A 23,312-nucleotide genomic window follows, 5' to 3' on the forward strand; every position below is an offset into this window, starting at 1 on the left:
TGTCACAGTTCTCCTATAGTAATTTTTCCTTGGGGAAGCAGCAAAACCCTTACATTTAAGTTTTTTTGTTTTTTTGGTTATTATTCTAGCCCCTTTCTAGTTATTCACCAAGGGAAGCAGATCTGTCTCCTCTCATGTGTCTTAGTTAAAAAAGGAGAACCTTATATAATGAGACCTCTATATTTTTTCTTGTTCTGTTAATACTTCAGCCTGCCCTTCAATCACTACTGCAAATTTTTGGCTGAAATTATTTTGTCACTGAATGAGTGATCATATAAAAATGTATATTGAATGCCTTTTATGAAAGAAAGTTATAAAAGTGTATATTGAATGCTGTTTATGAAAGAAAGTTCTCAAATACAATTAAGTGCTAATTTATGTTTGTTCCAGCTAAATTGTGAGCTCAAATCCAACTAGCTTTAGCATTCAGCCAGAACAATGCTAGCTTTGTCTGGCCCTGTGTTATTATGTGTTAAATTGTATTTAAAAAATAACACTGATGCTACCCTGAAGAAATGTCCACTACCTTCTGGGATCTCTGCTCAATTTTGCTATGGTTTTATGTTGTGGGCTTTAATGAGTCATTTTTACCCCAGTCTGTCTGTTCTTGTTTTACCATCTGGAAGAGAGGCAGTGACCTAGACCCCTTTCTTCAGGGGAATGCTAAGAAAGCTGTGGTTTTGTGCAATGATTAGCTCCTGCAATGCCTTGGAACTGTGAAGAAAACCATCATGTTGCTATTTTTCCCCCAAAGGTTGCACTTAAATACAAATATTTTATACCATTTCAAATTTTTATACAGTTCTAGGGGACTCTTAACCCTGTTGCAAAGAAGCCGGACTTTAGAACCTAGTAAGCCTGGGTTCAAATGGCGGGTCTGCTTGTTACTAGCCGTGTATGACTTTGGGCAAATCACTTAATGTCTTTGAACTTCATTTTTCTTACCTATAAAAAATTGGGATAATACTACTGACCTTAGAGGACTGTTGTGGAAATGAATGTGATAAGCCTGTAACATAATAGCCACCGTATAAAAAGGTAAAGAAAATTAACAAATACTCATGTGAAGAAGAGCGGGGCTTCAAGATTGGAGGAAGACATTAACAACTTGCGATATGTAGTCCACACAACCTTGCTTGCTGAAAGTGAAGACGACTGGAAGCACTTACTGATGAAGATCAAAGACTACAGCCTTCAGGATGGATTACACCTGAATATAAAGAAAACAAAAATCCTCAGAGCTGGATCAATAAACAACATCATGATAAATGGAGAAAAGATTGATGCTGTTAAGGATTTCATTTTACTTGGACCCACAATCAACACCCATGTAAGCTGCAGTCAAGAAATCAAACAATGCATTGTATCAGGCAAATATGCTGCAAAACAAAAGATCTCTTTAGAGCATTAAAATGCAAAGATCTCACTTTGAGGGCTAAGATGTACCTGACCCAAGCCATAAAGTTTTCAGCCCCCTCATGTGCATGGAAAAGCTGGGCAATGAATAAGGAAGACCCAAAAAGAATCGACAGGGCGACCTCATACCACCAAGAAAGCAGTGCTGGGAGCAGAGCACATCCTTTGGACCCAGGGCTCCTGTGTGGAGAAGCTCCTAGTCCAGTGGAAGATTGATGAGAGGGACCTTCCTCCAGAGCCAACAGAGAAAGCCTTCCCCTGGAGCTGATGCCCTGAATTTGGACTTCTAGCTTACTAGACTTCGAGAAAATAAATTCCTCTTTGTTAAAGTCATCCACTTGTGGTATTTCTGTTATAGCTCTAGATAAGAAACATAGGTAGGATTCAGTTATCTAGAGAAATCCTTATAGAATGAGGTATTGCTATTTATATATTTTTTGTATTCAATTTATCTGGAGACATAAACAGCTAGATTCTACCAGTTTTATCACTGAATTATCTCTAGACTCTGGCTACTTCTTTCAGTCTCCAGCACTTAACACAGTGGGCACACAGTATTTATTGAATGGCTGAATGAATAAATAAATAAATAAAAGGATGAAACTGCCATGTGCATATGTCTGCCTGACATGTATTACTTATGCATGAATAAAGACATCAAAATTTAGAGCTATGCCTTTTTTCTTTTTCAGAGCAGAAATCACTCCTTTGAGATCATTCATAAGCGAGAGACAGCAACACCGTGACATATGCCAGTGCCACCACCGCCACCACCTCCTCTGCCTCCACCTCCCCCTCCTCTGGGAGCTCCTGCACCTCCCCCACCGCCAGGACCCCCGGTAAGACCTGCCTTTCAGCCTGGTTTACTGTTGAGCATAAGCTGCTTGAATATACTTGAGTAGAAAGTTTTACATGTTCAGAACCAGCCACCACCCAGCTCCCCTACAGCAAGTGTTACCTTAAGTAGCTGGTTCTAGAGGCTCCAAGGTCTGATTCCAGACCAGCCTGGCCCAAGTGCGTCCCTGCTCTCTTCCTCCGAAGAGCCACCCTCCACCTCAGTGTAGTCTACCAGTGTCTACATAATTTCTCCACTCATTGCTGCTGTGTGGTCCAGGCTCCTGAGCCTGCATCTTTGACTTCCCATCTAACTAGCAATCTTACATGAGAGCCTCCACTTGTACCAGCTCTGCTCAGCTATGCTAAAAGTGCACAGCAATGAGGGGGTGCCAAGTCAAGTTCCAGTGTGTCATTTGAATGGTGATCATGATAGCTCGGGCTTCTGTCCCCTGGTTCTGTGCTCAAGTAAGATAAGTGTCATATGACACACCACAATGAAATACAAATCTCTAAATGAAGTTGCCCTATGTACACAAGGCTTAATTCCGTCTATTTCAGTTTGTGTTGCTGGATACTCTCTCTTAGTTTAATAGTTTGATTTGGGTTGCAGGAGGGAGGTGCAGAGAGCGGTTGGTTTTAGAACAGGGTATCCCAACCTTGGCACCATTGACATTTTGGGCCACAATTTTGACATTTTATTGGGAGGGGGGCTGTCCTATGCAGTGTAGGATGTTTATTTTAGCAGCATCCCTGGCCACTACACACTAGATGCCAGTAAACCAAATCCAAACCAGCTGCCATTGAGAACTGTACTCCACAGGGTTTTCATGGCTGTGACCTTTTAGAAGCAGATTGCCAGGCCTGTCTTCTGGGGCGTCTCTGGGTGAATTTGAACTGCCAACCTTTCAGTTGGTAGCACAGTGCTTAACCATCTGTGTCATCCAGCGACCACAGATGCCAGTAGCAACCTCTAATTATGACAATCAAAAATCTCTCCAGACATGGCCACGTTCCTCTGGGGGGTAAAATCACTCCTTGCCCCTACTTGTCTTAGAAGAGTGCTAGTATGCCTTTCCTCATTCCCCATTGCTTGCGCCACTCCAGTGAGGGAGGTCTAGCAAGAACAGCAGCTTCTGGTTTCAGCGGAAATTAAACAATACGGGTGATATGGCATGAAGAGGCCGAGCCTTAGGGATAATATGAGCCAAGTCAGCGGAAGCCAGGAATAGAACCTCACCCACCATCCTCCTCCGGGCACGCCCCTCTCCTGAGATGCAAGGATGACCAGACCATGGGCAGTAAAGGTTGTGCAGGGATGGCCTGAGGCCTCTGCTGCACAGCCACAGGCCACAGTGAGGTGGAGAAGATGCCTGAGATGTCACCTGCTAAGACCTGAGCACTGCACACCGATCATATCTGAAGTCTCAGGAGCAAGACCTACCTGAAACTTGGCCCTTGCTCTTGAGGAGAGGGCAGTCTAGTGGGAAAGAAAGCATATAGCATGGATTACATAGGAAAACTTCCTAACCAGGGCATAGGAAGAATGGGGACAAGTATTGGACTTGCACTGCTGAAATTCTTCTATGTATATATTTTGATTTTATCTTTTATTCTTCTCGAGAATATACACAGCAGAGCAGCAGAACATACACCAATTCAACAATTTCTGCATGTACAACTCAGTGATATTGATTACATTCTTCAAGTTTTGCAACCGTTTTCACCCTCCTTACTCAAATTACTCCGTTAACATAAACTCATTGCCCCCTAAGTTTCCTATCTACTCTTTCGAGCTGCTGTTGTCAATTTGATCTCAAATAAATAGAATTTTACTCTATAAGGAATCAAAGGAGATGAAGTTTGTAAGTGAAGGAGCCATGCATGAAACTATCATATAGATCTTATACAGACTTGCTGGCACTGAAGAAGTGCCATTTATTATAATTTTAAATACCATGATACACTCATAAATTTATGCAGAATAAACAAACTTATCAAAACCTATGTTGTTGGAGATTTGGGGAAATACCAAACAAAAAAACCAAACCCAGTGCCATCGAGTTGATTCTGACTTATAGCAACCCTATAGGACAGAGTAGAACTGCCCTGTAGGGTTTCCAAGGAGCACCTGGTGGATTCAAACTGCCGACCTTTTGGTTAGCTGCCGTGGCTCTTAACCACTGTGCACCAGGGTTTCCCTGGGAAAATAAGCACTTCCAAAATAGTAAAAAAAAAAAAAAAAGCAAACAAACCTGTTGCCATGAAGTTGATTCTGACTTGTAGCCACCCTATATTATATATTAAGATAAATGGAACTCAATAAATGTTGAATGAAGCTTTCTGGAGTGCTCTGTGGCAAAAAACAAAAAACAGTAAACCCGACTATATCATTGTATTTTTTCTGATAATCTAATAGTTTTATTTTTGCGACTTACTAAAGTATTTAACCTTTCCTGAACCAGCAAGAATTTATACAAAGATATGCAGAGCAGTCCTATGTATTCTAGTGAAAAATTAGATCTTAAATGTTTTATGAGCATCAAATGAAATGTATTATGTCATTACCATTAATTAAAGATTGCATTATGCCATTGTGTTAATTAAAAATTCCAAAACTTTTGTACATAATGAAATCAGCTGTGTAATATATGTGATTGCAAAGATCAGAAGAGAATTTAGAATGCCCACAGTAACATTTAATATTTCATTAAAGGATTTTTTTAAAGATGCTGAAGTCAAAAAAAAATTTTTTCTGCATTCGGTTAACTTTTTGCATTCTCTTTCCCATTTCTGTTTTTTTTTTTTTTTTTTTGCCATCTATCTCATGGTGTAATAGGTCAATTTAGGAAGAAAATAACTGTAAATCTTAATATTTTTTTAAAAAACATATATTTGTTGGCAATCTGGGAAAAATCTTTGCAATCCATATTAAAGGAAAAGAACTAATATCTTTAGTATATACAGAGCTCTTACAGATCAGTACAGAAAGAATGAAGAGAAAAGTGGACATAGGATATTATCAGCAGGAGGAAATGCAAATGTTTCAACTTCACTAGAGTTGAATAAACACAAATTAAAATGAGAAACTGTTTTTCACTTGGTGGGATAATGGTTAAGCATTGGACTGCTAACCAAAAGGTCAGCAGTTCAAATCCACAAGCCATTCCTTGGAAACCGTATGGGGCAGTTCAGCTCTGTCCTGTAGGGTTGCTATGAGTTTGAATCGACTCAACGGCAACAGGTTTTTTTGCTCTTGGGTGACGGTACTTTTTAGTGTTGGCTGGATGTTAGGAACCAGGCACTTATAACTCCTAGTGGGAGCAAAAATTGGTGTAACTCCCTAAAACACAATTTATCAATATAAAAATGAATATACTGTATGACCCAGTTTCACTTCAAGCAATTTTTCCTTAAGGAAATACTAATTATAGATATCCAGAAATATAAATATTATCAAAAGCATACTTACATAATAGCAACAATAGCAAAAAAGAAGCAATCACAATTTTTAATAAAAAAGGAGATTAAATAACTATTTTATAGCCTATAAAATGGGAAAGATACTAGGTAACCATTAAAAATCATTTTGTAACTTATAGTATAATGGTTGATTCAGGTAAGGATCACCCACGAAAGGCAAAACCAGTGAATGAAGGATTGTTGGAGAATGGGGTGTTCACAGTATCCCACATATTACCCCACAGACTATTTCTAGTTACAAAGTGGAAAAAAACTAAAAGCAAAAACAATAATAACAATAATAAATATTTTGTGACACGGGAAATTTAAATTTCAGTGCCCATAAGTAAAGTTTTTTTGGAACACAGTCACACTCATTTACATATTGTCTGTGGCTGCTTTTGTGCCACAGGGGCAGAACACCAATTAAGCAAAATGTCATCCCCCCAATGAATAATTCTATTCCTCTCACTAGTTGTTGTTAGGTGCCATCCAGTTGGTTCCAACTCATAGCGACCCTATCTATGTACCATAGAACAAAGCACCGCCTGGACCTCACAGTTGTTGCTATGTTTGAGCTAGTTGTTGCAGCCACTGTGTCAGTCCGTCTCGTGAGGATCTTCCTCTTCTTAACTGACCCTCTAGTTACCAAGTATGATGTCTTTCTCCAGTGACTGGTCCCTCCTGATAACGTGTCCAAAGTACATGAGATGAAGTCTCACCATTCTCGCTTCTTAGAAGCATTCTGGCTGCACTTCTTCCAAGACGGATTTACTTGTTCTGGCAGTCCATGGTATACTCAGTGTTCTTCGCCAACACCATAATACAAAGGCATCAATTCTTCTTCAGTCTTCCTTATTCTTTGTCCAACTTTCATAGGCATATGAGGCGATGGAAAACACCATGGCTTAGGTCAGGTGCACCTTAGTCCTTAAAGTGACATCTTTGCTTTTTAACCCTTTAAAGAGGTCTTTTGCAGCAGATTTGCCCAAAGCAACGTGTTGTTTGATTTCTTGACTCCTGATTCCATGGGTTTTGATTGTGGATACAAGTAAAATGAAATCCTTGACAACTTCAGTGTTTTCTCCAATTATCACAATGTTGCTTATTGGTGCAGTTGTGAGGATTTTTGTTTTCTTTATGTTGACGTATAATCCATACAGAAGGCTGTAGTCTTTGATCTTCATCAGTAAGTCCTTCAAGTCCTCTTTGCTTTCAGCAAGCGAGGTTGTATGATCTGCATATCACAGGTTGGTAATGAGTCTTCCTCCAATCCCGATGCATTCTTCTTTATATATTGCAGCTTCTTGGATTATTTGCTCAGTATACAGACTGAGTAAGTATGGTTGAAGAATGTAACCCTGATGCACACCTTTCCAGACTTTAAACCACTCAGTATCTCTTTGTTCTGTTCAAGTGACTTCCTCTTGGTCTCACCTGTATTTTAAAAATTATACCCAATTATTATTATATTTTTAATTTTGTCAATGAAAAATTTGTGGAAATTTGTTTTCTTTCTTGTTATACATACATATATATACCCTTGATTTTTGCTTCTTGGTGTGCAAAGCCTAAAATACTCTCTGGTCCTTTATTATTTTCTCTCTCTCTCTCTTTTTTTTATTGTGCTTTAAGTAAAAGCTTATAATTCAAGTCAGTTTCTCATACAAAAACTTATGCACACATTGTTATGTAACCCTAGCTGCCCTCCCACAATGTGACAGCATAGTCCTTCTCTCCACCCTGTATTCCCCACGTCCGTTCAACCAGCTTCTGTCCCCCTCTGCCTTCTCATCACACCTCTCTGGACAGGAGCTGCCCACATAGTCTTGTGTGTCCTCTCTTGGCCTTTACAAAAGAAGTTTGCTGACACCAGTCCTACAAGGCAGCCAGCTTTATTCAGCCTTTCATTCGTCGCCAGTGAGGTTTGCACGCTTACGTCAGATCTTGTTCCTCCTCTGCTATACCTTTCAAGGACTTCTTGTCACCCTCTTAACTGTGGCCCCCTCCACCCAGCATGACCTGGCCCCCGCCTACCTCTCCCCGGTGTCTCCTCTGCCCTGGAGGCTAGCAAGTGCTCTCCTACCTCAGGACTGTGGCATGGTTGTTCCTTCTGCCCAGAAGGCTCTTCTGCTCATCTCAGCTCAGGTGCCACTTCCTGGGGCATCGTTTCCTCACACCCCACGCTGGCAGCTCATCCTATTTGAGGATTTAATGACATACTTTAAAAACACTCCTTCATAGCAGTTACCAGTTTTTAATTCTGCTCTCATTTTATTGGTATCTACATTTTGTTTTGTGCTTTTTTGCGTTCCTGGGTCCTGTCACTCAGGTTGTTGAATGAGTGAATGAAGAAGTAGCTGTGTAGATGGGGCTACGAGGTGGAGCTAAACCTTTTCGTAACCAGGGTGCAGGACTCTAAACATCTATGCTCATGAGCCAGCATGTGATTTTATTATATGGATGGCAATGAGTTCTCATTTTTTAAAATCTTTGTGGGGGTCTCTGGGAGGTGCAAACAGATAACATGCTCAGCTGCTAATCAAGAGGTTGGAGGTTCAGGTCTGCCCAGAGTTGCTTCAGAAGAAAGGCCCGGTGATCTGCTTCTGAAAAGGCAGCCACTGACAACCCTGTGGAGCCCAATTCTACTCTGACACACATAGGGTCGCCGTGAGCCTGAATCTGCTCCATGGCAGCTGGTTTGGTTTTTCGTCTTGGTGGGGAGGGGTTCGCTTTGTGTGATACATCTCATCCTCTGTAATAAAAGCCATCCTACCAGGCTTCGCTCACCTCTGAAATATCTGGGCCTCAGGATAGGGGGACATTAGGCTGAAAAACTCTTGGTTTCTCCCTCCTACCTCTCACCTCCTTCCTACCCTCTGCTCCCATCTCCTTCTCTTCTGTGACTTGCATCCTCTCTTAGTCCCAGATTGTGGAGCAGAGCGAAGGGCCGATTGGGCCTGCTGACGTTTTTGGACAGGCTTTAACTAAAAGCCAGACAGCCACACGCCCTCTTGTTTTCCCCTCTTTTCTTGCCCCTCCACCACCTCCTCCCCCCAGTCTTTTGAGCTCTATTCTTTTGTCTCATCCGTTTAAAGTCCAATAAGAATATCAAAATTGTCTGCATGATGCCTTGGTACGTTTATAAATAACATATTATTATTGCCTTGGTTAAAGATGTAACTAAAAAATATCTAAGGAAAATGCAGTGGATTTTGAAATGCAGCAGACCCCTTGGTAGTGTCTAGAATGAGAAAATAAGCTTCTTGAAGGCCTAATGTTTCTCCCCCTCTCCCCCCACCAACACACACAATCCCATAACCCTGTGCAGTGACCCTTACACAAGAGGAAGCAAATACATGCGTGGGTGTCCAGCTGATGAATTCTTTGGAGTTGGTTTGCCCAGGCAGAGCTGGGCAGTAGGGCTGAAGGCCACAGCACCTGTGTTTGCTTATAAAGTAAGTTTTTGGGTTTTTGTAGCATTATTTTTTAATGTTGCCACTGAAGCTAAGACATGTCTAAGGACCCTCTGTATCTTATTATTGAAAAACACAGGGAGAAAATCTGCTTGCTTGATAGTCATTTCTTTCTCATGGAAAGCAAAGCTCTAGGTAGGAGGACACCTGGGCAACCCTGTATTTCTGCCTGTGCATTCCTGGGGTAATGTTTAATCACACGCTGAAGAGAAATTAGAATAAGAAGCAGACCGTGTGGGTCCTCGCCATTCTGTTCCCATGTTACTGCTTCCCAGTGTCTTTGCATTCAGGAAACTCAGTGGCATTATTTCTCTCCTTTGGGTATAAGGATTGCATGATTCACTGGCGAGGTGGACTTTCCACGGTTAGGAAAAAGCGCTGTAGCGATGGGGACCTTTTCCCACCATCTCTAGCACACGGGGGCTCATGTGGCATAGAAAATCATGTCAATCTGTGAAAGAAAATGTGGCAAATGGAGTGGTATCTGAAGTCCAATGAGAGCCTCTTGCAGAGTTTTGTGTTTGCTGTGGATAAAAAAAAATGCAGGGCTAGGGGGTGGCTAGGTGGAAGGGGCTTAGTAGACTTGCATATTACCCTATATTCTGGAGAAGGTCATTTGCATATTTACTGGTGCCTTTGGAATAATGAGAGGCTTAAAAAAATGTTGAACACTGTCACTCACTTAGGTTCTCCTGACACTGGTGCTTTGATTAGTGTTGCTAATGAGGGATGGGGGACGTTTCCCTGGCTGGACAGTGGCCACTGGAGCAAGGACAAGGCTTTTACATTAGGCCCAGCCATTAGGAGAGTATTAAATTGACATTTGGTCTCTGCTTAACAGCTTGCCAAACTCCACCTTTGTCTTCCAGTAATTCTAAAAACTTGATTCTCTCTCCTTTCCTTTGCCATTTTGTACCCGGGAGCAGTAACACTGCCTTAGTGAAAAAATGAGCCAGTCTTTGCAGCAGATTTCCCTGGTCTGTAAGAGAAAGAGGTGTGGCAGGACCTGCCACTCATACTTTCAAAGGGCCATTCAGGACAGTATTTCAATGTGTTCTTTTTTTCACAGCTGTGAGGTGGGAGGGGTGGCGGGAACAAAAAGGGAAAGGCTTGCTGCAGTGCAGTGCGCAGGAGGCGGCGATTCCACACTAATAATGCCTAGCACTTGGCAAGAAAAGACTGCAAGTGCTTGTTAAAGGCCTTTACCAAATTTCATAGGACCCCAGGAGCCTGAGCAGCTCTCATGCAGCATCTGAGCCGAGGGAGACAGCAGGAAGGTGTTGCGGGGTCTGGTGCCCAAGGGGACCCTTGGGAGCCTCAGGCCTGTCTTGGTAGCCGTGATTTCTATCCTGAATTTCCTGGCTCTTTGCCTTTGAAATATTATTAAATTACAGTATAACTAATGATTCCTAGAAAACAGCCAGTGAACCATTTTCCCCACTCCCTGGAGTTTGTCTTTCCTATGTACACTCTTTTAGTTAGGCGAGGCACTGTGGCATGGAGCCTGGGATCTTTGGGGTTATGTGGTTCTTCCCCTAAATTACTCGTTCTTTCTTTACCTTTCTTATCATAAAAGGAAAAAAATGACTGATGTCAGGTTGTTGCTGGCAATTAGATATCCAGCCCTGTCTGAGAAGCAGAGAAGCCTAGGCTTGGCCCAGACGCAAGGGGACAAAGGCCACTGGGACCCCCTCCCCCAGCACATCCCTGCAGTGGGGTGTTGGCAGCCAGCAAAAGTTGTGTTTTCATAGAATGTGTAGTGAAAAGACAGATAGCATGAAGTGAAAAATCAGGGTACATGTAGGGAGTGTGGTCCCAATTTTATAACACAAAACTGTGCATGTGCGTGCATGCTCACGCACATTCAGACAGAGACTCTAATAGGACATGAGTGGGGAGATTTGGGGAAACTTATTTTTCCTTTTGGTATGATTTTGTGTTTTCTTAAATACCTACATGGAGCATATAGTACTTTTATAATGAGAAAAAGATTTTAAAAATGAAAAAAGAACGGTCACTTATCTATTGGCTGAGTGCATCATATAATAATAATATGTGAAACATAATAATATAATATTGATCTACTGAATAGTTGTGTACCAGGTACTGTAAGGAACCCTGGCGGCGCAATGGTTAAGCGCTCAGTCGCTAACCAAAACATTGGTGGTTCAAACCAACCCAGCACCTCCTTGGGAGAAAGACCTGGTGATCTGCTCACATAAAGATTACAGCCTAGAAAATCCTATGGGGCAGTTCTGCTCTGTCACCTGGGGTCACTATGAGTCAGAATCAACTCAATGGCACCCAGCAACAACAACAACCAGGTACTGTGCCAAGTGCTTACAGTAATCCAGTGAGGCAGGTGCCGATAGTGTTGTTTTACAGATGAGGAAACCGGGGCACAGAGAGATTGGTAATGTGCCTGGTGTCCCACAGACAGTGAGTGGTGGAGGCTCCTTCTGAGGTTTTCTGAATGCAGAGCCTAACTGCTTAATGTCGATGCTTTTTGGCCTCCAGATGTGTGTGCAGGTGAATAAGCAGTACTGATGGCTACAGCAGCTAGCCAGCACTTATGTAGCACTTACTCTGTGCTTTGTAGTGTTCTAAGTGCTTAAAAAACAAACAAACCAAACCCATTGCCGTTGGGCTGATTCCAACTCAGCAACCTGATCGCACAGAGTAGAACGGCCCCATAGGGTTTCCAAGGCTGTAATCTTTACAGAAGCAGAGTGCCACATCTTTCTCCCGCAGAGCAGCTGGTGGGTTCAAACCACTAACTTTTTGGTTAGCAGCCAAGTACTTAACTACTACACCAAAGTGCTTAGCACACATTAATTGAGTTAATCCTCACAATAACCCTTTGCAGCAGGTGCTGTTGCTATTCTCGTTTTATAGATGAATGAACTGAGGCACAGAGAGGGAAAGTGACTTCCTCAGGGTCACACAGCTAGTAACTGGCCAAGCCGTGGTTTGAACACTGATAGAATGCGCCAGAGTCCCTGCTCTGAACCCCGGCCCTTTGAGTACGATCTTCTCAGGGATCACCCCTGCTTCATTGAATCTAAAAGCCAAGGAGGCAGTGGTTTCTGCTTCCCAAGCCTCCCCAGATCTCCTAAAAATAGCTCATTTGTTTTTCTTTTCTTTTTTTCTTTGTGGTTCCATTGTTTTCCCCACTTGCTTATTGACTTTTTTTTTCTTTTTAATAGAAAAAATACATTGCAACTTACCGTCTGAATAAAACCTGTGGTTTAATAGCAGAGAATCAGCATTTAAGAAGACCCAGTGTAAAGGCGTCCAGTTTTGTCTTGCTTGTTGTTTATAGCTGGGAAGTTGATGGGCTCGGGAAGGCAGAGTCTCTGCTGCTGCTAATGTTGAGCACACACTGAGGACACCTTGATTTCAGCGACCTCAGACTATGTCCTTAACCTTGACCAAGCCAGCTTGCAAATGTACTTTTCCTGCCCAGCTACCAGGTCTCTGCCTCTGAAGAGTTTAGAGCCTGAATCCAGAGAAGACTGGGCTTGTCACTGATCACTGCTCAGTCCTGGAAATGCTGGTAGTAGAACTGGGTTCTTATTCCCAGCTCACAACTTTGGACCATGTATTGCCTTCTCATTAAGTATTTCCTGCCTAAGGGATCCTTGAAATTGCTCTTTAAAGAGCCATCTTGTCCTCCGAATTAGTCAACTCTCATCCCCCTAAGTTTGCTTTGCGGAGTGTGTCAGGCTTGGTGTGCCATGCCAATGCTTTGAACTCTCATCAGAACAGACCAGTCAGGTAAGTGACACTGGGTCTAGTGGTCACATGGCAATTGGCAGCAGAGACAGGGGTGTCTGTGCCTAAGTCAGTACCTAGCACTTAGCAGGCACTCATACCTGTCATTACTTCCTAATGAGTTTAGCAATGATATTGTAAATCACAAGGCAAACCCACTATGAGCTAAGCAGCCATGTCAAATCTCCCACCTGCCTAGGCTCCAAAAGCTAGAACCCATTATATGTTGAATTGTGCCACAACACCAGCAACACACTCAAGTTTTAGTGAGAATATGTTAGAAAGCAAGCAAATGCAGTCAAATCAGAAGTGACAAGGTTAGGAATGGCAAGTTTTAACACTGGAAACTATTGTTTAAAAAGCAATGAAGTGTCCTGTGGCACAGCCCTGCCTGTTCCAATCTGTTATTGTCTCCAAAGAGAATGAACCTGTACCTTTGCTTTAGATAATGGCATTTAAAAACTCACAGAAAATAACACAGTGTACCTGTTTTGTACACAGTAGCAACAAACCATCAAAACCCGTTGCCATCAAGTCGATTCCAACTCATAGCAACTCTGTATGTCCATTTTAACAAGGTTTATTCACAATAGGGAGCCCTGGTGGCATAGTGGTTAAAAGCTTGTCTGCTAACCAAAAGGTTGGCAGTTCGAATCCACGAGCTGCCCCTTGGTACCCTATGGGGCTGTTCTACTCTGTCCTGTAGTGTTGCTATGAGTCAGAATCGACTCCACAGCAATGGGTTTGTTTTTATTCAAAATAGAGGAACCTTGGGTTGGGGTGGTGCAGTGTTTAAAACACTCAGCTGCTAACCAAAAAGTCTGCGGTTGGAACCCACCTGCCATTCTACAGGAGAAAGATGTGGCCGTCTGCTTCCATAAAGATTTATAGCCTTGGAAACCCTATGGAGCAGTTCTGCTCTGTTTTACAGGGTCGCTATGAGTCAGAATCAACTTGGCGGCAGTGGCTTTGGTAATCACAATAGAGGAGTTTTGATGTTTTTTCAAGCTGGTGAAAGCAGGATTCCACCTGAACCACAGACAGCATTTAAAACACAAAGGTGTAAAAGCACGTTTAGGTCCTTTGTCATCCTTTCAGCACTCACTGAGCTAAGACGTGGGTTTTAGGAAGTGTCACATAATGATGCCGCATTGTGTGTTACAAAAGCAAAAATAAAAGAGCACGTTGGCTTTAGAATCAGACATACTGGAAATTGAATCTCAGCTTCACCATTTACTAGCTATATGATGGCAAGCAAATAGTTAACAACTCTGAGCCTCAGTGTCCTCATCTACAAATGAGAATAATAATAGCCACGTCCTAGGTGTACTGTCCCTAGAATGGAAACTCCGCCAAGGCAGGGACTTTTGTGTGTTTGGCTCACAGTGCCTCCATAACATCTTAAGTGGCGCCAGGCACATGATAAACATTCGGGGAATAAGTGTTGAACTCGTGAATTATGGGCTTATCGTAAGGGTTTAATAAAATACCAATAGCACCTGTTGTTTACCAAGTGACCAGTAAATGGTAACACTGGTTGCCGGCGAGAGTCAGTTGTGGCTTATGGCGACTCCACGTGTGTCGGAGTAGAGCCGTGCTCCACGGGGTTTTCAATGGCAGGTTTTTCCGAAGTAGATCACCAACCCTTCCTTCTGAGGCACCTCTGGGTAGACTCAAACCTCCAACCTTTTAATTAGTAGCTGAGCGTGTTAACCATTTGCACCACCCAGGGTAGCTACTATTTCAGGGAGCAGAAAACAACCAGGCAAATAACCGGATTTGGGACCAACACATTGAGGGCAAAGGTCCCTGTGGTCAGTGATGGGCAGGAGGACAGAAGCCAGAAGTCAAGATCAGGCTTGGGAGCCTGAGTTATCCAAAGCAGGCATTCAGGCCAGCAGTCTGAAGATAGTCCAGAATCAATTGGGCCGAAGTTAGCACTGCCAGGTTTTTAAGGGCTCTGAATCCACCGTGCCAGCGCCTGCTCCTGTAGCGTGATTCGGAGGAGTCGAATGGTTTGAATGGTTCGCCTTCTCTCCTCTTTCACCTCGTGTGCAGAGTTGAGTGGCCGGAGGCACAGGTGTAGCAGGAGGTGCTTGGAATCAGCACAGATTAGAGTGGTGTCTCCTCAGCTGTGACAGTTGTGGATGGGTGAGCTAGGAGTGTGTGAAGATCTGGGGTGTCCTTAAGCACCCACCCAGGGAAATGGTGAAAATATTTTAAACATTTGGAGGAGGCTTGTTTTCTCAGCTGCTGCTTGGTGTGTATTTTCAGAAGCAGCTTGAGCAGTAGCAGACCCAGAGGCCACTCAGGGGAAGGGACGAAGGGTTAATGGTGAGGCCAGTGCTAAGACTGACGAGCCCGAAGCCCCCCAATCCCAAGTCCCTATGAAAAGGGGAGAAAGATGTTCCTTGGGCCTTCAAGTACTTGGTCTTTCTCTGCCTGAGTCAAACATTTATTTAAAACCCAACTGACCAGGAAAATTTGAACATGGATGAGATAGATATATATATTGCTTGATATAAAGAAATTATAGTTAATTTAATTGTAAATTTTACAGTTAGTTTTATTTAATAATATCATAGTTACATTTTAAAGGCTCTTTCATAGATCCCCACTGAAATATGTGTGGATGATATATAATGTTGGTTAAATGATTTAAATAAACAGGAATTTGGAGGGGGGAAGGTGGGGCTAGAGACAAAACAAGATTGGCTGGGAGTTAATAGTTGAAGCTGGATGATGGTATGGAGGGCTTATTACACTACTCAGTTTTTGTATACATTAACAATTTGTATAATAAAAAAATTTTTAATGGACATCAACAACCTCACATTTAATGCAAAATATAAGTGATTTGGCAGGACTGGAGGATGCGTAGCGTGCTTTCACTAATTCAGGTGGGTGTTTAAGATCAAATATGATATGTTGTAAATTTAAAAAATAAGATCCATGTAGCTCTGGTGGCGCAGTGATTAAACACTGGCCTGCAAACCAGAAGGTCAGTGGTTCAAACCCACCAGCTGGTCCTCAGGAGAAAGAACCTGGCAATCTGCTCCCATAAGGATTACAGCCTAGGAAACCCTATGGGGCAGTTCTACTCATAGAAGGTCGCTGTGAGCCTGAATCGACTCAACAGCACGTAAGAACAGGGTGCAGAGTATCTGTAGTTGTTGAGAGGCACAGGATGACAGGATCTCTGTTTGGGATTCTGTGTCCGTGTATATCTGTGTGATTTTTCTGCATTCTCCCACCATCCCCAACACGTACACAATCTGGCTCCCGTTTTTCTAGGGATTAATGTTAAGGTTTTTTTAGCCCACTTGCCTACGGCTGTAATATCTGTAATCATTGAGTTGATATATGGAATGGTTTGTTTGCTTCTCTTAGGAGAATTGATACAAATGACTTTGAACCAGAATGTTGGAGAAGCTGTGATGTTCACCACCTTAACCTCCTCTGTTACTTTTTATTTAAATAAACCTTGAGACTGAGTGAGAACACCAGATAACAAAAGGTGTTTTGTGAAACCGTGGCATTTAGTACAAGGACATCTCACACTGGTTGGTGTTTTCTCCTCAAAGCACAAAGGGCATTGTGGGGTTTATTAAACAAAGCCTTCTCAAAGCCAAGGTCACTCAGATATGGAAGAATTTTCACCTTCAATATTCTCTCTTCTCTGATTAAATCCCTCTTGTGGCTGTACTGTTGAAGGATTCCAGAGAGTGGTGGTGGGGAGAGGGGCGCTTTAAGACCTACTCTGAGGGGGTGCAGTGATTAAGAGCTCAGCTGCTAACCAAAAGGTCGGCAGTTCGAATCCACCAGGTGCTCCTTGGAAACCCTATGGGCCAGTTCTACTCTGTCCAATAGGGTCGCTATGAGTCAGAATCGACTCGATGGCAATGGGTTTGGTGTTTTTTTGGTTTCAGTGACAAAACCTCTGGGCTTGGAGATAGTTTGGAAAATATGTGTTATGGCTTGAAAAATATATATATTATTGTTAAAGAAGAACATCACTTGAATTACTTAGAGACAACTGTTAAGAGGAAAAGAAGTCCCTGGTTGTGCCCGTGAAGGATCTTAGCATAGGTCGCTGTATGTTCCGGAACACACCCGGAGATGGAGTTCTCTAGGAAATGCTTAGTTAAGAGCTAAGAATCAACAAAGGAATATTTATATTTTCTTCTGAGTTGCTTATTTACGTTTTGGAGGTTTTGCTTTTTGTTGGAGACAAGGGTATGTCTTTAGAGACAAAAGGACAATAATTTCTGGAAATTGAAAATTTCTCAGGAAAGCATTCATTTGCCTTTCTGGTAATCAGAAAGCATGTCCGTTTACAGTGTCTGCTCAGATAGTTACACTTGAAGGCGGCATGTTTGTCCACTGCTGTGAAAGTGTTACTTTGTGGGCAGGCACCATACTCCCCTGCCCCCACGCCTAGCTTTCATCTAGTTTTTGTTCTTAAAAAAAATATGTATATTGTTCATAGGAAATTCCTAAAAGAAGAAAAAATTAAATACAATGATTAGTGTAAAATTAGAGAGGCTGGCTTTAGACCATGACAGAAAAGGACATTTATGAAGAAGAATGAGTGGAAGGGAAAGCGTAGAAACCAAAATCTGGGGCGTTTCCAGGTAGAAGAGCTCACGTCCAGGCACCAGGGGCTTCTTCAAACCCCACAGGCCACCATGGAGATTCAGGCCCCCTACCCCAAGGGGAGGAGCCTTGGTGGCACAGTGGTTAAGTGCTCAGCTGTTAACCAGAAGGTGGGCGATTTGAACTCCCAGCCAGTCCTCAGGAGAAAGATATAGCAGTCTGCTTCCATAAAGACTTACAGGCTTGGAAATCCAATGGGACAGTTCTGCTTTATCCTATAGGGTCACTGTGAGTTGCAATCAACTCAATGGCAATGGCTTTTTTTTTTTTTTTTTGGTTACCCCAGGGGGACCATGCCACCTTTTTTTCCCATCTTGGGAATCATTGCAGAAAGTGAGCCCCATTGCTGAGGGCTGGCATGGGGAAAAGTGGAGAACCACTGGGTGATTCAAGGGGCAGAGAGCATTGGGCACACTCAGGGCACACTTACTGCCCCCTTGAGGAGGGAGGGTGCCTGAGCTGGGAAGGCAAGGCCACTGGCTTCTACCTCCCAAGGGCCTGGCCCCAGAGCTTAGTAGTTTCTAGAAGCTAGGCATGTCCTTTTGGACCTTTGTTTCCTCATCTGTGAAATGCAAATAATAATACCTCATGGAGTTGTAAACAAATTAATTGGAATGACGTTTTAAAAACATCTACACGTTAACAACCTGCGATATGCAGATGATACAACCTTGCTTGCTGAAAGCAAAGGGGACTTGAATACTTACTGATAGAGATCAAAGACCACAGACTTCAGTATGGATTACACCTCAACATAAAGAAAAAAAATCCTCGCAACTGGATCAATAAGCAACATCATGATAAACGGAGAAAAGATTGAAGTCATCGAGAATTTCATTTTATTTGGATCCACCATAAACACCCATGGAAGCAGCAGTCAAGAAATCAAACAACATATTGCGTTGGGCAAATCTGCTGCAAAAGACCTCTTTAAAGTGTTAAAAAACAAAGATGTCACTTTGAGAACTAAGGGGCACCTGACCCAACCCACGATATTTTCAATCACCTCTATGCGTGTGAAAGCTGAACAATGAGTAAGGAAGACCAAAGAAGAATTGACACATTTGAATTGTGGTATTGGTGAAGAATATTGACTATACCATGGACTGCCAGAAGAAAGAACAAATCCATCTTGGAAGAAGTATAGTCAGAATGCTCCTTAGAAGCGAGGATGGCGAGAGTTTGTCTCACTTTCTTTGGACATGTTATCAAGAGGGACCAGCCCTTGGAGGACATCATGCTTGGTAAAGTACAGGGTCAGCAAAAAGAGGAAGACCCTCAACGAGATGGCTTGACACAGTGGCTGCAACAACGGGGTCAAGCACAGCAGTGATTGTGAGGGTGGTGTAGGACTGGGCAGTGTTTTGTTCTGTTGTACATAGGGCAGCTGTAAGCAGGAACCGACTCGACAGCTCCTATCAACAACAGCAGTGTCTGACACATACTAAGTGTTCAGTTACATTAATGGCAGTGCCCTCTGCCCTGCTCTCTCAGATCCTGGATGGAGCCCAGTCTCACTGGAGTCCACTCTGCTCTCTCGAGGAATGAGTAAATCCTCACCCAACACATTCAGCTATTGCCAGGCCTTACCTTATTTTCGGTTCCACTCATCTTAGTAGGATTTTACCAAATAGCCTTCTGTTTCTATGCCAGGAGAGGCTGTTCTCAGGAGGATTGGGGTAGGGGTGGGCGGTGGGAGCAGAGATGGGCAATTTCCCTTTTCCCTGGGGCTCTTCTAGAGCAAGACATGAGGGTCACTTTCTGGTATCTGAGATTTTCTCTCTGGTGGACAGGTTTTTCCATTTTCGTTCCAGTGATTTGTCAGCTCTTTGCATTCTTGGGGATGTCACTCTAGTCCAACTTCCTCTTCCTCTTTTTGACCAAATATTTTCATTGAGTCATTGATTTTTGACTCTCATCTGGGAAAAATCATGACTGCTTCTCCCATCAGGGCCACACCCCTCCCCCGACTTATGTTAAAATGAATAATACAGTTTTGTGTTCAAGGCACATAAAATCTCTGTTTAGTAACAGTGCCAGAGTTAACCAGTGTGGCTTGGATAAGGGCAGTAGTAAAGGAATTGACATGGTAGGCTCGTGAACTTTATAAAGTTCAATGTTGTTCCTTCCTGCTGTACTTCGGCACATGGAGGTCAGGACTGTTGGCAAGTCCAGCCACGTGCTGTGAAGGTTGGGCTGGCTCTGGACCTCTTGCCACAGGAGCTGGCTTCCTTCAGATCCTCTCAGGGTGTCCTCTGGGTATCCTTGGACTTTTCTTCCCTTTATCTCTCAGGCTGCACAATGGGGACAGTGCTAGAAGGAGAAGAGTCTGTGTGCTGTTGATTTTTTTATTTTAATTTTACTTTTGTTCCATTTTATTTAAATTATTTGTAGGTGATGCCTGAAAAGGAGATATTCTAAAGCTTTAAACGTAATCTTTGAAAGGCTGAGTTCTCAGGTACAAAATAGGGGAGGTGGGGTGGAGTGTGGAGGGGGAGATGACCATGACCCTACCCTACCAGCCGCCTAGAGCTGATATGAGGAACCAGTGGGATTCCATATGCAAATTTTTAAAAACCAACACAAAATCATACAACCTTTGTTTTAGATCTTAAGTGAAATGAACTGATGGGGAACTGTAATTCTATCCCTAAACCAGTACCAGTTGCCAGTGAGGCAGTTCCAACTCATGGCAACTTCATGTGTGTCAGAGTAGAACTGATTCTTTGGAAATAGATTGTCAGTCCTTTCTTCTAAGGTGCCTGTGGGTAGACTAATTGCCAACCTTTCAGTTAGCAGCTGAGTGCATTAACTCTCTGCACCACCCAGGGATCTCTTAAATATGGCAGCTGTATTAGGGCATGTTTTCTGGAATGTGTTACTTTAAGGCCAGACCCCAGGAGAGCCAAGACCAGCAAGAATCGCCTGAGCACCCAGTTCCCTAATAGCTCCTTTGGTGCTCAGAGCGTTAACCCTCAGGACTTCAACCCGGTGTAACTTCTCATATGTTGTCTCCTTCCTCACCCTCTTTACTAGAGCAATCAGTGCATCTCACCAAACACGTTGTTCTCTCTGCTGCCAAATGTCTTTGTCCCCCGCCCTCTGGGGTTTCCACCACAAACCTAGTGGTGATGGATGAGTTTCAGTTTAGGACAAGCTGGGGGCGGGGGGACGGGGGGGGAAGAGAGTGTGTCCCAAGTCACTTGTAATGGAAGTATTTTCGTCGCAATTATAATAGTTCCTTTGTATTATTTTCACAATAGTGATCCTCTGACATTTTACTAAAAACAATTTGACAGTTTAAAAAACACCTTTCCCTAGAGCCTCAATTGATCTTTCAGTGCTCTCTGCGAGGTAGGTGTGATCACGGTCTAATTTTGAGTTCCCCTAAAAGTGGACTCCGAGACAAGGGTTTGGGTGCACGAAGTTTATTTGGAGGTGGTTCCTAGAAGCCCTGGTGAGGGAATGGGGAAGGGAGACAGGGGAGGGAGGAAAGGCCGTCAAGGGTGTGTGGGCAGCTGGGGACCCATCCTGCTGGGGACCCCTGAGAGACTGTGTGGAGCATGCCTGAGTTGACCCACTGTGGGGTGAGGGAGCTGGAGTTTTTATGCATCAAATCTTGTACCTCTTTGAGCAGGCCTTGGAAGGGAGCATATTCCCATCTAGGGAGTTCCTTCTGGCACAGACCAACAAGCAGCTAGCATGGAGGGGAGCTTCTGAAGTCAGCCTCTGGGATAAGCTGAGCAGATGTGGGTGGGACACTGACAGCATCCGCTACAGTCATCCTTATCAATGATTCATAGAGGAAGAACCTGAGGCACAGCAAGGTTAAGTGCTTGCTCAGGGTTACATAGCTGGTGGAGTCTTTGGATCCCTTCATCTGCATTCAGTCCCCTGCACAACGTTGCCTCCAGGATGTGGTTGTGGCAGAGATGGTGTGGCATTCCCTAAATCCCAGGGAGTCAGTGTTAGGAGACCTGAGAACAGGGCTGAGAGCAGTGGGCCTTCTCTGATAGTGCTTCCCACGTTTTGATACCCACAGGGACCCTTGCAGGACCCTTTTAAGAGGCAGCATCACATGGGGGTTAAGACTTCTAAGCAAGACTTCTTGTGTTCCTATCCGGGAAGTTGTGTGACTTTGGGCAAATCACGTAAGCTTTTTGTGCCTTCGTTTCGTTCCCTATTAAAATAGCATCAACCTCATTGTGGTTGGTGCAGACTAAATGAATTAATACATGCAAAGTGCTTAGTGGAGTCCCTGGGTGGTGGAAATGGTTAATGCAGTTGGCTGCTAACTGAAAGGTTGAAGGTTCGAGTCCACTCAGAGGTGCCTTGGAAGAAAAGCCCGCTGATCTACTGAAAAAAAAAAAAAAAATTAGCCCTTGAAAACCCTATGGAGCACAGTTTGTGGAATCTCCATGAGTTGGAGTTGACTTGGTGGCCACTGGCTTACAAAAAAGTGCCTTGCAGAGAGTAAGGACCATGAAAGTGTCCCTTGTTGTCCATGAGGGTGCTTTTTTTCCTTTTAATAGCATTTCCTGAGCTTTATAATTAACGTGAACTCATTGGAAAACAAAAGCTCACATTTCATTGCTGCGTTCATACAGAAAGCACCTCACCACACTTAAACACCATTGTACTTCCAATAGCTTGCGTGTTGCTCATCTTCACTGTGTGTTGGTGAACTCCCTGAGGATGGACACCATGCCTGCCCTTCACGAAATCAGCGGTGGTGCGTGTGGAGTCTGGCCTTGGGAGCCACTCAGGAAATATGTGTTCAATAAACCAGAGCAGACCCTCCCTTGGATTCCCTGATGACACCAAGGCTCAGGCTACAGTGCTAAGCCACCTGCTGGTGGTGACGTCAGCATAAAAATAATCTCAAAGGTTGCAACAAAGATACACTCCTCCCAGAATTTTCTTTGTATTTATAGAGCACTATTCTGAGTGCCTCAAAAGAATTTTCAGCTGTGGCTCAATTCTCTAATCTTCAGTGAGATGAAATTGGAAGCTAAAATATGGAGTGTGGCATTCTGCTGGGCAATATTAACATCTACCATTAATTATTAATTATTAATGTTTTATTATAGCAACGCAATGTGGTAACAGGTGGACTAATTTTAACATCTGTTTGACCTTGACACACTCGTAATATGGGTCAGGGTCAGACTGGGGGATTCTGGTTTGCAGGTGAGGAACTGCGACTCTCACTGAGGGGCGCAGAGGAGCCACAGCAGAACCGACCTAGGCATTGTTGCTTGTTCACAGTTATTACGATCTTTCTGGTAAATACCAGAGGAACCCTGTAGTGAGAGGTAGGTGATGGCTATACAGCCTGGCCACCAAGTCACATACCCAATGCCTTTATTATTAGCAGGCTGGTACAGAAGCTACTCACTGGCTCCATCAGCTCATTGAGGTCCCAGCCTCTGTCCTCAGCTACTCCACCATGCCTTGAGGAAAGGCCCACTTGGGGCAAAGGTATTTTAACGACAAGGGTTAGCCATCCCCATATACAGTGTTTGGGACAGTGGTGGTTCATTGGTAGAATTCTCACCTTCTGTGGCTGGTTCCATTCCCAGCCAGTGCACCCAGTGCACAGCCACCACTCATTGTCAGTGGAGGCTTACATGTTGCTATGATGCTGAACAGATTTCAGTAGCACTCCCAGGCTGAGACGGACTAGGAAGAAAG

General features: G+C 43.4%; 1 protein-coding gene across 1 annotated transcript in view; it reads left to right on the forward strand.

Annotated features, from left to right (window-relative positions):
• Nucleotides 1–23,312, forward strand: part of WIPF3 (WAS/WASL interacting protein family member 3) — a 130,888-nt gene that overhangs the window by 46,014 nt on the left and 61,562 nt on the right. Inside the window, 1 exon segment of the mRNA XM_049894047.1 lies at nt 2,114–2,255. Within this exon segment, the coding sequence (XP_049750004.1) occupies nt 2,166–2,255 (90 nt within the window). The 5' untranslated portion in view covers nt 2,114–2,165.

Source organism: Elephas maximus, chromosome 8 (assembly GCF_024166365.1).
Source record: "Elephas maximus indicus isolate mEleMax1 chromosome 8, mEleMax1 primary haplotype, whole genome shotgun sequence".
Taxonomy (NCBI): domain Eukaryota; kingdom Metazoa; phylum Chordata; class Mammalia; order Proboscidea; family Elephantidae; genus Elephas; species Elephas maximus.